Genomic DNA, 16,479 nt, shown 5'->3' on the forward strand with positions numbered 1-16,479 from the left:
CGTCTAGTTATTAGGGACAATCCAAGACCATTCAGAGTATCAATAAGTCTTGCATAATCGAGGTCTCATTTATTTTCCAAATCGAAGTTAAAATCATCCAGGACTGAGAAATTGGAATTTAAAATGGGCGATTCGACAAGAGCACGGAGTTGCTCCGCGAAACCTGATCTGGGTCCTGGGAGGACGATAAACCAACATAGCATTAAAAGACTGTATCTTTGAGAATGCTACCATAAACAACAAGGCTTTGAAATCCATCCCAGACACTGGTGTAAAGACTGAAAGTGGTGCAGTTAAACCACTGCCAACCCACCCCTTCCCCCCACCCCTTGTCTGTCCAGGCAAAAAATATCACAGCCCAGAGGGATGGGGGCGATAATCTCTGGGCCTGAATACTGATCCGCCCAGGTCTCAGTGCAAACACAATGTCAGCTTGGTGCAGGTCTGTCCAGCACCATGTGACTCTGGGCAATAGCTCGTTTAATCTCGCTTAATCTTCCCGACGGCCCCCAGCACCGGGATGCCTATGGGTAGCTGTGCGCTTTACAAATACTGGATTTATTATTTATTTTAAAACAAATTGGTGCAATTTGAGGTGATGTGGGACAAACGATCTTGTATTCAACAACAAACAGTTACAATTAGTGTGAGAAGAGGGGCTATCACTATTAGGTCAGCAACACAGGGTCTCCGTTTCCAATCTACCATCTGAGAGTTCAGACCTTGGGCATTTAGCTTTACTTGAATTAAATTTTATTTTGATGGAATAAGGTAAACTAGCAGGGCACACTTTAGTGTTATAAGGAGACTTACTTGATGGTCTAAGAGTCAGCAGTGCTTTTCGTGAAAGAGTCATTTTTTGTGCCCGACCTGGGTCTAAATGGCTAGGGGAATGGGCCCTGGGCAAGGCCCAGGCGCGGACATGCTTGCCTTAGGCGCGCCTTCGGTGCGCCCGTGCTGCTGAATGACTTATGAGGCCAGTCATTAGAGAAGCGTGACTGGGGGAGTGACGAGCACCACAAGTGGTGCAATAGATATTAAGATAATGAGCAAAAACAGGCGAGGGCAAACCAATATTCGAACTGAGGTCCAGCTAGAGGACTACTGGTGAAAGTAAAATAAAGGCAAATTAAAAATGGGTGAAAAGAAAACAAACTTATTAAAACCACTAAAAGCAGCCTGAGCCTTCATTCAAGATGGCGCAGAACTACGGAGCCAGGCAACTCCGAATGAGGGCACCTCAGTACCTACAAGGACAACCAAACAGCACCAACCTTTTCTCAAGTGCGCAAATATTTGCTCAAACTATTGAACAATTTGGAAGGCGGAGTATTTACCGTTTCCAAACCGTTACTATAAACTTGTCTAACGCGGTCTGTAAATCTACAGTTGAGAGAAACAGTAGTTTTGGAAACCAACATCTGGGAGAAATAATTTTGCGAGGTTTTCTTACCAAAGCCTTTGAGAAGTTGATTTGATAATTATACAGAAAACACTTTCATGAAATGGGTGCCTGAGAGAATCTATCGTCTGTAAAATGAACTGGACTGGCTAAGACATAGGCTACAAGTCAAATAAAAATGTTTTTAAAAACGCAGAGATTTGCTCTTTGTAAGCAGTTTTCACTCAGACTGTGGGGCATGTAGAAATGAAATATTCATTTCGAACGAAAAAGAAAAAAAGTTGCTCTCCACTCCTTAGCAAAGAGAATGTGATGCTGCTGCTATGCAATGCTGGCACTGGTGTGCTCAATAGATCTTTGGGCCACCCACATGAACATTTATGGTAGCATGCCTTGAAAACGCTTTTAGGGCATAGACTTTTGGCAAGCATATAGGGACAATTTGTGTATCTTTACCCAGCTCCCAGAGCTCTTGAATTCGATCCCCAACTCCGCCCCAAATCTCAGACTCAGACCTATTAGATTGAGCAGTTACAGCCATAGCCACACATTCCAGCCTGTGCTTGGGGAAACTCTAGTGGAAGCAGGAGAGCAAGAGACTACTTACAGCTCCAGTCATAGCATTACAGACTGAATGCCTGGTGGGCCTCTACTTGTGGACCATGCCAGGTTGGACTCTGCATGAGAACAGTGATGAGAGTCACTGATTCAGCCACTGACAACCCCACAAGAGATTGTGGCACCTCTGCCAGAATTTGATCCTACAGGGCCTCTGACCACAGAAAACAAGGCAGCCCTCGATTCCATGTTCCTCTTCGGTGCACAATACCACTCAGCCAGGACTCACAGAGTACATTACATGGCAGGTGGCAGTCAAGATAGCAGAGCAACATTGATGTTTTTAGGAGGGGCATGGCAAACAGCGCACCGCCAAAATTATGAAACAGAAAACGTCAGTTATAGAAGAAAAGAGTTTTCCTCATGAAACAACAGAATTTGCAATGAAATACTGTGCATCTGTGCAGATTAAAAAAAGGATGCCAGACTCTATCCAAAACCACATACACCATAAAAAACCCACATACACCATAACAATGAATTCCCAGTGCAGATGCAATACTGTATACATCATAGTTTACTGCTATAATCAACCAGTAGCTGATGAATGTGTGATGATTAATATGTGTAAGCCACTTACAACTAACCAATGGCCACGGGGCTGACCATTTGTCCCTCTGTTGGTATAGATTTTGTAAACCGGATAAAGCTGTTTCTAGCTAGAACTAAAAAGGCCAAATACATAAGACAAGGAACATAAGACAAGGAAATTAGCTATGCCAGTTCCACATGAACAGAACTGGGAAATACGGATGGCCAATGCAATGAGTGAAGTAAAAGCAGATGAAGGAATCACAAAATGTTACTGCTGCATTAAAGAAATGATGAAGGGAGGGATGAAAGATTCGGCGGAGAATCCCTAGCAATCTTTATTAAATTGTCAGCACTTCTATGTTTTTTTAGTTCCCAGATCCCTCCCACTATTTTGCTTTTGAGGCTGCGAATTGTCAAGTATTGTGGGAGTACTCCTATTTAAAAAAAGAAGCATGTCAAATTGTGTATTCTGTAATTGTTTTTCCTTTTCTTTGCCTTTGCATCAAAAATCAATAAAACAGATTTAAAAAAAAAAAAAAAAAAAAAAAAAAGAGGGATGAAAGAAAAACGTGGGGGATGTATGCAGTTCAAAAGGGGAGTTTCTTTGTGTACCATTGATGGGGTGTAGAACACTTTTTTGATCAGATCAGAGTAAATACTATTATCGTGAGAATAAGAGCAACCACCAACTAATCAAAGTAAGGAAGGGAGCTTGTTAATAATACCATCTGAATAAGAATTAACCAAGGCATATAACTAGAATAGAAACATCAAATAAAGGAGACATATTGAAAACGGTATAGTTAAGTGACTTTCCATCTCCACCCAGTCCCAATAATGTCAATGTACAGAAGAGAGAGGTAAGGTTATCAAGCATACCTTAAACTGTTTGGGGGGTCTGGCATCATAAATCAGGGGTATTTTCACTAAACGGAGATCATGGGTAGCAATAGTGGCAGTCGTCCTTTTCTCACACACGTCATCATGAAGTTTAGTCTAAAAGAAAAGTTTAAAAAGGTGTTAGTGTAAAACAGTTAGATTATCAAATCAAGTTGCCTCGGATGATTCTAATAGATCTTCTGGTTTGCTTTTATTTTCCTACAAATTGTGAAAACGTGATGAGCCTCTCAGTGACAACACATGATATAATTCACAAACCAAGCCTGAAAAAAAGTAATCTTTGCACAAACGGCAGATTGAGAGATCAGAAACAAGCATTACTACAATGAGGTATAAATTAGCAAAATATTTTAAAGATACCGGTTTATAAAATTAGAATGATAATTTCAGTGACCCAATGTTTGTTTTCTCAAATGATAAATGGGAGGGTCTCTATCACCTGTACTTCGTACTGCGTTATTTGCCACTAGTTCAGTTAAGTAGAGGAGTAGATGATTCTGTCCACTTTGTATAGTGATGACATTAAACCAAAACATGAGCTCAAGGACACTATAGAACATTACATTTTGAAACCTCATAGAAAGCTGTAGATAGAATACAAAGGCCCTCAATGTTAAGATGGAAGGCTCCAGATGTGGAAGTGACTGCGGGGGTAGAGCTTGGGTCATTCAGGGTGATTTTGAGTGTAATAGGTGAATGGTAAGGGTAAAACTTTAAAATGCATTTGTTGTGTTTTTTTTCTGTGTTTACTCTATAACCCTAAGGAGAGAGAGCACGCTACATCAATTTTGAAGGCCCTCGCCTCATGTTGTGACACAGGTAAACGCTGAGGCGGGGAGTTACGATCGCATTATATTAATCAATTGCGAAGGGAAGAATGATCTACATGAATCAGGGAGAAACAGAAGCATTAGAGTATTAGAGAAGGTGATCAATACCAGCTACAATTGGCACTTTGACACCCCTCTCACATATCTGGTCAATGGAGTTCCCAACATTCAAGCGTTCTAAATTTCTTTAGTGAAAACCTTAAACTGTAGAAAAAAATGTAGGTAATAAGGTTGTATTAATTCAGTAACGTCTTAAACTACTTCCTTTAAGAGTTTCGGTAATCAGAATACTTTAAGCACAAAACCTTCAATAACTACTCAATCATATAAAAGTGAAAAAAATGTTAATCAACAGTCCACACATACCCATTATTATGGGTGTCACGTCTGCATGTGTGAAATCTAACCTGTGACTGGTTCTGAGATAGTTGCAGATTTTGTCAATAAACGACATACTAAAGGGTGAGCTTAAACTTTCCAAGACCATCTAGGCCTGGCTTATTGTTCTCACTGCCAGGATAATATGGGCAAACTGTTTGGAAATGAGCTAATTGCTGTAAGGGAGTTTTTCTGTGGCTGCTATTCATTCTTTACATTTCACCAAGATACTTCTCAATCCAGTTGCTGGATCAAAATTTCTGAGCAAGTGTCGTCTTTATGAAACCCAGTTCATTCATATACATATTTTTTTGAATCATATTAAAACAAAAGACCTAGAGCCTTTTTAGATCCTCCAACTTCCAAAGACAGATAACTCAACCCCACTCTCTTTTCACTAACTGTTTTTCTTTGTCGCTTACATTCACTCTTTTTCTTTCTGTCACTAGCGTTCTCCATTTTCTACATCTTCTTGGCTGGCCTCCTACAGATGCTCTTCATACAAGGTTAATAAGGAAGGCTTGACTCAAAATTCCAAATTTATAGGTCTTATGATGAGATCTAGTAAATGCTATTACGCACATCCATGTCTAATATTATGTCACTAAGAGAAATAACAAAAATGTCACAATTTTGCGGTTTGCTTAATTATCACAGCAAGCTGAGTGGATTGAAGGAGTCACACATTCGAAGAGCACAGATGTATTATAATCACCTGCCGTCATCTCCAGTATTAACATTACAAGACCAGAGCTACGGGATCATTAAGGAGTTTAACGGTGTCTCAAGAATCCAGACAGAAAGCCATCAATGCAACGTTATAAACAAGCACAAAGTAACTTTCAGTGCCAGTGTCCATCCATCTTCTGATACTTCCTTCTCCAGCAATCGCCGCAAACTATTTGCAGTTGAAGAACTACCTTCATTTTATTTTATATTACAAATAGTTAATTTTACTATTGAATGTATTGTATTGAACTGAATCATTACAGAGATCTTCATAGGGCTGCAAGGCACTCAGATTTGCTTTACGTTACTGGTAACCTGTGCAGAAAGCACGGTTTAGGAGTTTGTTGGGTGTGGCTAGACTTATGAGGGTGAGGTTGGGAGAGGTGTATGAGGGTTGGAAATGTAAACAGAGTGTGATGTAACTAAGCAATGACTGTACAACCACCAAATTGTTCGATGTATCCTGCAGGGATCAATATGATCGTACAGACATTTGCACCCCTAGCTAGGCCCTCTGGGTTACAAGGATTTGCTGAACTTCAAGATCCATTTTTATTCCCTTGCTGCACTCACTTCCTTTGTCCCACACGGACAAATTGTATGATCAGCAAAGTGATGCTACAGTAGCGCTTCAGTGGAATCTGTGCTCATCCATTCCAGCTTCACTAGAGTGCCTACATGCACTCACAGGAGCTAATAATTTCAATAAGCAGTCGGGGAGTTAGTAGACGGGATAATCAACCATCACTTAGCTAATGGCTTGTTTTCCCATTAAATTAAGGCTAAACCAATGTAAACACACCTCCATTGGGCTATACTTAACTTGAATGTATGTGACATGGGGCTATGCTCAACTTGCATCCATTGAAAACCAAGTGAGTGGCACAGCTTTTCCTCATTTCTGATTGAGTGCTACAGCTTGACTTACAGGGATCTGCGAGTTATCCTTGGCCCAGCCATTAATCAATCCGATAGCCTCCAGTGAAAGGTAGATGGAACACTTTAAAATTCATTTGGTTCCTCGGCATGAAAGATAACCAGTTCCCATATTCAAAAGCATGGCTGATAAATATGTACACATCCAGGAGGTGGGAATGGACAGCAGGGTTATTCTCTTTAGTGGTAGCGTGAGGTAGTCACTGGGCACAGTAGTGGCAGGACCTCAGCAGATCAGTGCACAAACGAGTACAGGCAATATAGCTTCAGACTGCTGATAAAAGGACCATAAAAACTAAAAGTACCAGCAGCACCAAATGATCAAGGAGCTATGCAACGACATAACAAATTGTACGATTCTGGGGAAATTACAAACATTCTATGTGCCCTTTTAAGAGATGTAATTTAAGATATCAGCGTACTCAATATGTTCTATTTACGGTAAACACAAGGTCAAATGAATTCACAAATTCTTAACAAGCTTTCAAAATTGAAATACTTACTCTCGCAAAAAAATAAGAAACATTTTCCTTCACTGGGATGGACTACAATGCCAAATAAATGCTTGCCCACAGTGGCAAGTCAATTAAGGTGCCAGTGGGCATAGTTCTGCTATTCTTTCCACTCACTTATGTCAGTAAACAAGCTGAAATCCCGAGCAGGGCATAGGCCATCAACTGAATTACAAGCTTTTACATACACAAATGGCATGTTTAATGGAGACCTGCTATTCGTCAACAAGGTTAACCATCCTAAAGGAGTAAGTTGAGATTTCTGTAAGCCACAGGAGAAACACAAGTTACTTGTTCCTCTTTGCAGTTTCTCCCAGTTATCTTGTTTTTTCCCTAAGTTTCACCTCAACCTCATTTACCCATCGCCATATCTCTATACCACCCTCCCCAAAGAGACCATCCATCACTTCAAGTAGATACCCTCACAGGAAAAGTGGATATGCAGAGGTATGGGAGGGGATTCGCAAAATAACTAAGTGAAAGTATGGTCTAGGGTTGGTGAGTGCTCACCTGAATCTGTGGTGGAGTGTATGCATGAAAGTGGCAACCATGAAACTATGCATAAAAGTGAGGCATAAATTATTTACAATTCCAAGTATATTTCAGGATGCAGTGTAAGTGCTAAGCTTGTAAGCTAATTATCAATAGTTAAAAACATGACAAACATAGGTTCATAAAGTGTCTTTTTCAGAATCATTAATTCATATCGAACATGAAGATATTTGTGTAATCGTTATAGATTCAGGAATTGCTGATTTATATTTTGAAAGGTTCAACGGTCATTCATTTCACTGGGTCGAGTTCTTCAATTGATATATTCATTTCAATGAAACAGCAGTACTATTAATGTAGCTTTGACGGCCACACAGGGGACGGCGCAGAGCAAATCCGTAAAGACTGAAATTCTTGATTTTTTCACCACTAGCTCAGGGTGTGGGAGACAAGCTTTCTGTCAGTCAATCAATCAATCAATAGGTATTTGTATAACACTACTTGTCACCCGCAAGGGTATCCAGGTGCTTGCTGCCTGTCTCATTCAAAAAGCCAGGTCTTGAAGACAGTGAGTGATGGCGTCATGTGGGGTTGTAGTGAGGGTGTTCCAGGCTTTGACGTCGAGATGGGTGAAAGATCTTCCTCTGGTGCGGCTGCGACATATGCGGGGGGGGTTCTGTGAGGGCGAGGTGTGCGGAGCAGAGGTTTCTGGGCGGATGGTGGAAGTGGAGGGGATGGTTAAGGTAGGCGGGTCATTGGTCATGGAGGGCTTTGTAGGCGTGGGTCAGGAGTTTGAAGAGGCATCTCTTCCGAACTGTAAGCCAGTGGAGATCCTTAAGGGGTTTGATGATGTGGGATCTTTTGGGCAGGTTGAGAATCAGTTTTAGATTGATCGGAGTCTTTGCATTAGGTTGGCGGAGGTGCTTGCATAGAGTGCTTTGCCTCGGTCTAGCCAGCTGGTGAGGAGGGCCTGTGTTACTGTTTTCCTAGTGTTGATGGGTAGCCACTTTAAGATCTTGCGGAGCATGAGGAAGCAGGCTGAGGAGACATCGTTGAATTGTCGTTTCATGGATAGTTCACGGTCGAGGATGATTCAGAGGTTGCGGCCGTGGTCTTTGGGCATGGGGGTGTGTCCGAGTTCTGACAGTCTCCAGGATTCGTTCCAGAGGACGGTTTGTTTGCTGAAGATGAGGACTTCAGTCTTGTCTGTGTTGAGATTTAGGCAGTTTTCCCTCATCCAGGTTGAGACGCTTTTCATGCAGTTATGGAAGTTAGTCTTGGTTGTGGTGGGGTCTGCGATGAGTGACAGGATGAGCTGGGTGTCGTTGGAGTAGGAGATGATGCTGATGTCGTGCGATCTGATGATGTCTGCGAGTGGCGACATGTAGATGTTGAAGACTGAGGGATGAGCCTTGGGGAACGCTGCATATGTTGGGCTTTGCTTGTGATGTAAAGGTGTAGTGAGAAAAGATGCCACTCAGCTGAGTACGTGGTCTGTGATGTCGACCTGGTGTAGTCCTTCGATGAGTGTGGTGGGAGACTGTGTCGAAAGCTGCGGAGAGGTCAAATAGGATCAGGGCGGTAGATTCTCCTCTGTCGAGAAGTGGACAGTGCGGTCTCAGTGCTGTGGTTGGCTCTGAAACCTGATGGTGATGGGTCCAATAAGTTGATCTTCTCCGGGTGTTCAGTGAGTTGGAGGTTGATGGACTTCTCCAGGACTTTGGTGGGGAACAGTAGTAATAAGATGAGCCGGTGGTTCTGGAGATCACTGGGGTCCGCTGAGGGTTTAAGGAGAGGTCTGACTTCAGCGTGTTTCCAGGTGTCGGGGGAAAGTGGCTGTGGTTATCGAGACGTTGAGGATGGTGGTGAGTTGGTGGCTGCTTTTGTTCTTCGAGGTTGAAGAGTCAGTGGGGGCAGGTGGTCACGTGGGCGCTTCTGAATGGGATCATGTTCATCAGGGTGGAAGCATGCGGTGTAGCGAGTTGTTTCCAGGCTGTGAGTCATTGTTCAGTGGTGGTGGGTCAGTGGGTGGTTGAGGAGGTTGGAGGGTGGGGGGGCTGATTTATTTGTAGATGGTTGCTATTTTGTTGTGGAAGCATTCGGCGAGTGCATAGTCTCATAGTTCCTGGGAGGCTGGGATGGCTTTTTCAGTGGCTGATGGGTTGGTGAACTCTCTGGCAATGGTGAAGAGTTTCTTGGCTTGGTTGGTTCTTGTATCGATCCAGCAGGTTAGTGCCTCTTTTTCTGCAGCTTTGATCAGTCAGTGGCAGTCGCTGGTGGCTGATTTAACAAGCATATGCAACGCAATAGGTCTCGCATTTGCGAGAGTTTAAGCTATTAGCATTGTAAATGACAATGCCTTTTATTTATGTTTTAAAAACCAAAACATGAATTTAAAAAAATGGTCATTTACAATGCCAACAGCTCAAACTCGCATAAATGCGAGACCTATTGCATATAGGACCTATTGCACCTGCACTTACCTAGCCACCACCATTGAGTAGCAATCATACCAAGGTAGTTGGTATCCAACATTAGGTAGGTCTTATCCACCTAAGGGCAGCGTGAAGCCTGCCGTGACAGGATTGTAGCAGAACTATGGCTTTTATACAGGACACTCTGTTGGGGTATCATAAGGTCACACTCTAAACATACCCCAACAATGAGTAGTAAGCTGGTTAGCCTATTGCCTGACCGAATACCTGGGTACCATACCAGTGTTATGAAGGGCTACCAAATAGTACAAACAAAACACAAAGCGTTAATGCCAGAATACCAGTGGTAATGCAGGCATCATATCGGTGAAGGTCCAGCGATCGTACAAACCAGTAACGTAAGCCACAGACACTGAAAGTATTTTTTTTTTTTTACACTGACAACACTGGAACGGATACTAGTAATGCATAAAAGTGAAACACACAGGTAAAGCAAGGCTCGCATGGCATCAACATAGGAATCACAAAGTAAAAGGTAAAGGAGCACTGTTTAATCTTACCCAAACAAGCACCACACGCTAGAATGACACCAGAAACGATGTGTATACAGGGATTAGGGTTGGAGAGACAGGGTTCTGCATGGATAGAAAGCAGGGACTGGACCGGCGCAAAAAAGGCAGCTTTGAGGGGAGATGGATGGATTAGAAGGAGGATGAATTTGTGCATTTCTTTGTTACTGTCATTACAAAATGAGGCATTCATTCCTTCACAGAGACCGTAATCTCTGCAGATTTCTGTTTACTGTTGACTATGAATGCAGGCGGCATATCTACTGTGACGCTGAGGAGCCGCCTGCATTTGAGGGGAGATGGTATTGATGCTTATAGGGCCCTCGCTCCTGAAGTTGCCTAGAACAGTGTTTATTTACATTAGCAGCCGTGCATGGCTTCCCCCTGTGCTCTGTGGACGGCAAATGCTTCCTTTTTTTTGTCCTCATCTCACCAATAAGCTTCTGCAATTTCTCAAAAAGAAAAGCTATAAGTTCGGAACCATGCGCCCAATGGCTACTGCAATCGCTTAGGCCAACCAAGCCAGCCTGCTTCGTTGAAGGCTTCGTGTACTCATAGGACTAAGTTGAACCAAAGGGGGGGGGTCTACATCAGATTCCGGTCCTTACCCCAGGAGACCATAGCTGACCAGATATTCATTCAGTTCTCGATCTCGTCACCCTGATCCAAACGTGCCATGGCAAACACAGCTTTCAACCATTCCTCATTCACTGGGGGGTGAGGCTCTTTCCATTTTAGACAAATTTCTCTTTGAGCTATTAAAAACAGATATAATAGTAAACCTTTTTGATCCTACTGGAGGTTCTTTCCATTGACACCATCATCCCCAAATATTACCAGGGGGATATTTACCGTAATTCTGATCTTAAAAATACCGCTAAGAACTTTCGCCACTCCCTTCCAGAATACCCTAAGTTCTGAGCACTCATAATAAATATGTATATCGTTTGCATTAGGAAAGTTACATCTAGGACACTTAGGGGAGGATAGAGGGGCGAACTTAGCAATCTTTGCAGGTGTATAGTAGAGCCTATTGATGACAAAAAAATGGTTCTTTTTAAGACTAGTTGGTTTCACATATTTATAGAGAAGCTTCAATGAAGGTTCATAAAAATCTTTACTCTCGGATTCACATGGAGACATATTCCACACCGCTTGCAGTGGAGGCAAGTCCATATCTTCCACCTCCAATAGCTTTTAGTACCAGAAGGAAACCTCCTTTCTTTTAGGACACACATTTTGCAAGATTCGTTCTGTCTCCTAGTCTCCTCTTATGTCCTCCTTTTCTGCTGTAAACCAGGAAGCTAATTGAAGAAATTTAAATCTTGAAAAGCTACTGCCAATCTTTGCACTTAGAACTTCCCAGGGATGCACTCCATCAGTAGAGACAAGCTCCAACCAGATATTAATGCCCGCCCTTTTAATGGAAATCTTTAAGCTATCCTCCAAACAAACTGGGGTGCCCGGGGAATTCCCAAATCGGAGCAAAGTCTGAGTAATGCCCAATCCTCCATCTACATCAAACCTTGTACCATAACCTAAGGGCAGCCCTCAAGACTTTCAGACGCACCTTTTTAAAAAACCTGGGTGCCCTAAATTTGTACAAAAAAATCTTCCCCCGCAATCACCATTTCCCCTAATAACCTCCCCCATGGTGTTTCTTCTGGTTTAACAAGTAGCATCCTTATGTTTTGAAATTGGAAAGCGACTGAATACCAGTTAATGTCCGGGAGGGCCAGCCCGCCTTTAATGAGCCTCCGTCTCAACTTTTTCCATGACAGTCTGGCCCCTTTATTTGCCCAGATGAAACTTCCGATCTTACTTTGTATTTTGCCAATATCTTTACTCAGGAATTCAAGTGGGATTGCGTTAAACAGATATGTCAATTTTGGCAAAATTACAATTTTTACCAAGTTAACCCGGCAGTAAATAGTTAAAGGGAGGTTGTTCCATTTAACAAATAACCTAAATCAGATTATCAAAGAGGTTGAAAGACTAAGCTGGGGGATTTTGTCCAGATCTTTAACGATGGCGATTCCCAGGTATCTCAACTCGTTACTCATGGTGCCTGCCCAATTATCGATATTCCAACGCATCACCTCTGTTTTAGAGGTGTTGGCAAGATAACCTTAAAGGGAACCAAAATCTTCCAGCAGAGCTTCAACCCTAGGGATAACCACCCCAGGATCGTTGGTATATAACAGCAAATCATCAGCGTAGAGAGCCAGCTTACTGCTAAATTGCTGTGATTTAAAGGGAGAAATCTGGTTATCCAGTCTTATTGCTTGTGCTAATGGCTCAATATAGAGATCAAATAGCAACGGAGAGATAGGACAACCTAGTCTTGTTCCTCTATGTATATTAAAACTGGAAGTTAACATGCCATTCAAGAGGATTTTGGCTCAGGCTCCCTGATAGCACTTCATCAATGTCTGGACAAAGACAGGGCCAAAGTCCATCACCCTGAGTACCTCCCACAGGTATACCCAGCCGACTCTGTCGAACGCCTTGGCCGAGTCTAAAGCCACTACGACCAAGGGATCTGAATGCCCCATAGCCAAATCGATATTGCCAATTAGCTAATGAGTCTGTTCCTGGATAAACCTACCAGGAATGAAACCTTTTTGATCAGAATTAATCAGCCCGGGGACCAATTTGACCAATCTCCCTGCTAGAACACTCCTAAAAATCTTATAATCAGCATTCAGCAGTGAGATTGGTCTATAGGAGTCTGCCTTTAGTGGATCTTTCCCAGGTTTTAATATCAAGATAAAGGTTGCTTCTTTCCATGAGCTCGGAACCAGTCCTTCAGACCTATAGACTGAATTAAACAAGGTCGACAATATCGGGACCAGTTCATCCAGGAGGAGTTTGTACACCTCACAAGGAATTGCATCAGTACCGGCAGCCTTATTGTTTTACCCTTCCTTATTTGGTCTCTTTTTTCATTTTCCGTTATGGGGGCATCTAAACACGCACAACCCTCATTTGTTAATGTTGGAAATGATTTATCTCTGAGCCAATGTTGAAGGATATCGTTATTAGGTACCTTCCCTTCGCTATATAGATCTGAAAACAGAGAGAGACGGCAAGCTTCTATGTCCTCCGGATTACTAGACTTCTCCTGACTTTCATTTATTATCAATTCATTAATGTTATTCTTGGAGCGGTCTAATCTAGCTTTCCATGCCAAGAGGGCTCCTGCCCTTTCTCCGTATTAAAAATTTTGCATATTTTTTGTTCTCCATTGCGCCCTACATTTAAGATCCAATCTCCCCCTATAATCCTGACATACTTGATCTAGATCTTTCTGAACTAGTAGGAGCCGTTGGGGATTCCCATAGCAAATCTGGGACCACTCCTCCTCGAGTATGCAAATTCTCCTCTCGAGGGACCGAAACTCCCTAGTCTCCTCCCTGTTCTTTGGGCATACAAGACTGTAGCAGGCCCCTTATCCTGGCCTTAAAGGCTCCTGTGGGAGTGGCAGTTTGCGCTTTATAAGCACTACATTACATTACATTACATTACATAATCCATGGAAGTAGAGCCCATATTTATTGAGAAATAATCAACGGTGGCCAATTTAAGAGCCCTTACTATATCCTCATCTAACAACATGGACCTTTTAAGGGTCCACCTAGGTTGTGAGTTATACTTTTTCCCCACATACGAGACCAGCACCGGGGCATGGTCAGATATGTGGTTAGGCAAAACAGTTATATGGCTCATATTGACTAAGGTCGACCTATCCATTAAAACATAATAGATTCTTGAAGATTGCCCATGTTTCTTGCTATGGAACGTAAATCCATTTTTCTCACCCATTTTTGCCCTCCAAACATCTACAAGCTCCAAATCATGCAGCATGTTTTTCAGTGCTAATCGTACTCTAGGGGCACCCACATATCGGCTGAGATTAGATCTATCTTTTACGGGGTCAAGAAGGACGTTAAAATCGCCTATGATTATTGGCGAAATAACTTTGACAAGGTTACACTGTAATCTTATGATATATGTCGGGTCATCAATGTTAGGACCATAGAAGGAGGCGCATGCTAATTCAAACCCTCAAAAGTCCAATATGGCCACTACCCACCTCCCTGAATCATCTGAATGAGTGGTTTTTATAGAGCAACCTGCCCCTTGTTTAATCAAAACAGCCCCACCCTTGTTATGTACTGTCTGCACAGAGGAGAAAAAGTATTTTACCCATGAATATTTAGAGAAGATAATAGAACATTCTGTGTGGCTTAGGTGCGTCTCCTGGATAAGACAAATTTGGGCAGGAGATAATTCTAGGTACTTTAACACCAGACGTTGTCTACGAGGTCACCTTAAACCATTAACATTCCATGACACAATCTTAATCTCCCTACTCAAGAGGGGTATGTCTATCATCTAATGTAAAGTGCCAGCACGGCCGAACGCTTATACATGGGAGATTGAGGACTTTTTTTTTTACCCACTGCTCCCCACCCGGTGCAACTCGCCACCACTCCACCTCCCATCCTCGGTGACCCCTGCCCTCCCATGGCAAACCCTCCCTTCTATTAGGCAGAAGCCTGTTTGGCCTCGTTCCCTTGGGCCAAAGAAAAAAAATAAAGAAAAACTTATTACATCAGTCACAGGTCTCGATGTCAGTAGTCCTTATCTTACCTCGTCTATATCTCAGAGCTACACCCCACTTTTAATCTTTTCTATTAGTAAATCCACCTCCTCCACGGTGCGGTACATATACATGTGGTTTTTCCACATAATGTGGAGAGAAGCAAGAAACTTCAATTGAGCCTTCGCCCCCAGTTTATTTAAAACCTCCATTCTTTTGCCAAGCTCATACTGCCTTGTTGCCGTGATATGTGAAACATCCGACCTAATGGAAAAAGAGAAAGGATTGGAAGAGGAATTAGAAGTTAAACTTCCTTCCTTCAAAGCCAAGGAAAGGATAGCCTCTTTAACGGTATGTCAAGAAATTAATTAAAATTTTCCTTGGCAAATGCTTCCTACAGTCAGGAGAGAATTTTTGAGTCCGCGGACTCGGAGACACCGAGATCAAAGTCGGCTCACAAGGTGTTGGGCATTCAAAAGTGCAGCTTGATTCCTCTTGCAGCTGGTTCTGTTAATCGCTTCACGCTTGATTTCTGTTTTTACCGGACTTTCCTTTCCGAGAGTCTTCAGAGGCAGGCATGGCTCACCGAGTCACTCTTGGTCTGTGTCATCTCTATAATATTTCTTGTGTCAGAGTTTATCCTTAAAAGCATGATGACAAGAGGAGCTGAAACGATTTATTCAGTTTCTCTCGTTAGGCCACCGCAGCATTTTGCGAACTTCTGCAAGGTGTGAGCACCTTGAAGAGCCCGAGCAGCTGCATTCAGTGCCCAGGCTGGGGCACCGTAGATGCAGGGGTCCCAGAGATGAAATGCAGATCGCTCGACACCCCCACATGGTACACCCCGAGGAAGCCTGCAAAGAACAGCTTCCTTTCGGTTCACAGTGGTGAAGGCTCACCTGTTGCACACTGTAGCATAGGGTAAGCAAGCCAGCTGCGCCCTAGAGAATGAATGGACTCTGGCGGAGCCAGAGCAGGCAACAAGTGCCCTCTCCTAGACTCCAGAAATGTCTAAGAACTAAGACACACACTAGCCACGCCTGCAGCGTGAGTGTTTGCAACAGTCAAGCATGTGCCTCTTCCAAACTAAACATGCCACTTGTGTGATTACACGCTGTAGTTCAGCAGTTACCAGAATGCACTCCAGTACTTTGCCATTCAGAGGCCGGATACTTGAAGCAGCAGTGTTGGAACTCTTCAGTGTCTATGCCTTTGCTTTCTGGGTCTCACGCTGCATGTGTATGTACACCGGTGTCTCCATGGACGCACCGACGTCACAGCACGGAGTGGCAGAACATTAAGATGGCTGCTAGTTTAGACCCATCAATGTGGAGGTGGCGTACCGGCTACACGGCAGACTTTTAAACTGGAGCACCGGGTTCGAGTCTCTGCAGGATGCTCAACATTTTGTGTAAATGCTAGGAAGAAGCACGGTGTGCTGCGCTTTATAACAAAACTGAGAAAATAAGTACGAAACATCTGCATTTACTGTGTATTAACCGGGTTCAAGTCTCTGCGGGATGCTCAACATCGCGTGG

At 43.0% G+C, this 16,479-nt stretch overlaps 1 protein-coding gene across 1 annotated transcript in view; it reads right to left on the reverse strand.

The window, feature by feature from the left end:
• LRRC47 (leucine rich repeat containing 47) overlaps positions 1 to 16,479 on the reverse strand; it is a 189,694-nt gene that overhangs the window by 126,322 nt on the left and 46,893 nt on the right. The window contains exon 3 of the mRNA XM_085608859.1: positions 3,434 to 3,550. Within this exon, the coding sequence (XP_085464985.1) occupies positions 3,434 to 3,550 (117 nt within the window). The remainder of the gene's footprint in view (positions 1 to 3,433; positions 3,551 to 16,479) is intronic.

Source organism: Triturus cristatus, chromosome 1_2 (assembly GCF_964204655.1).
Source record: "Triturus cristatus chromosome 1_2, aTriCri1.1, whole genome shotgun sequence".
In the NCBI taxonomy this organism is placed as follows: domain Eukaryota; kingdom Metazoa; phylum Chordata; class Amphibia; order Caudata; family Salamandridae; genus Triturus; species Triturus cristatus.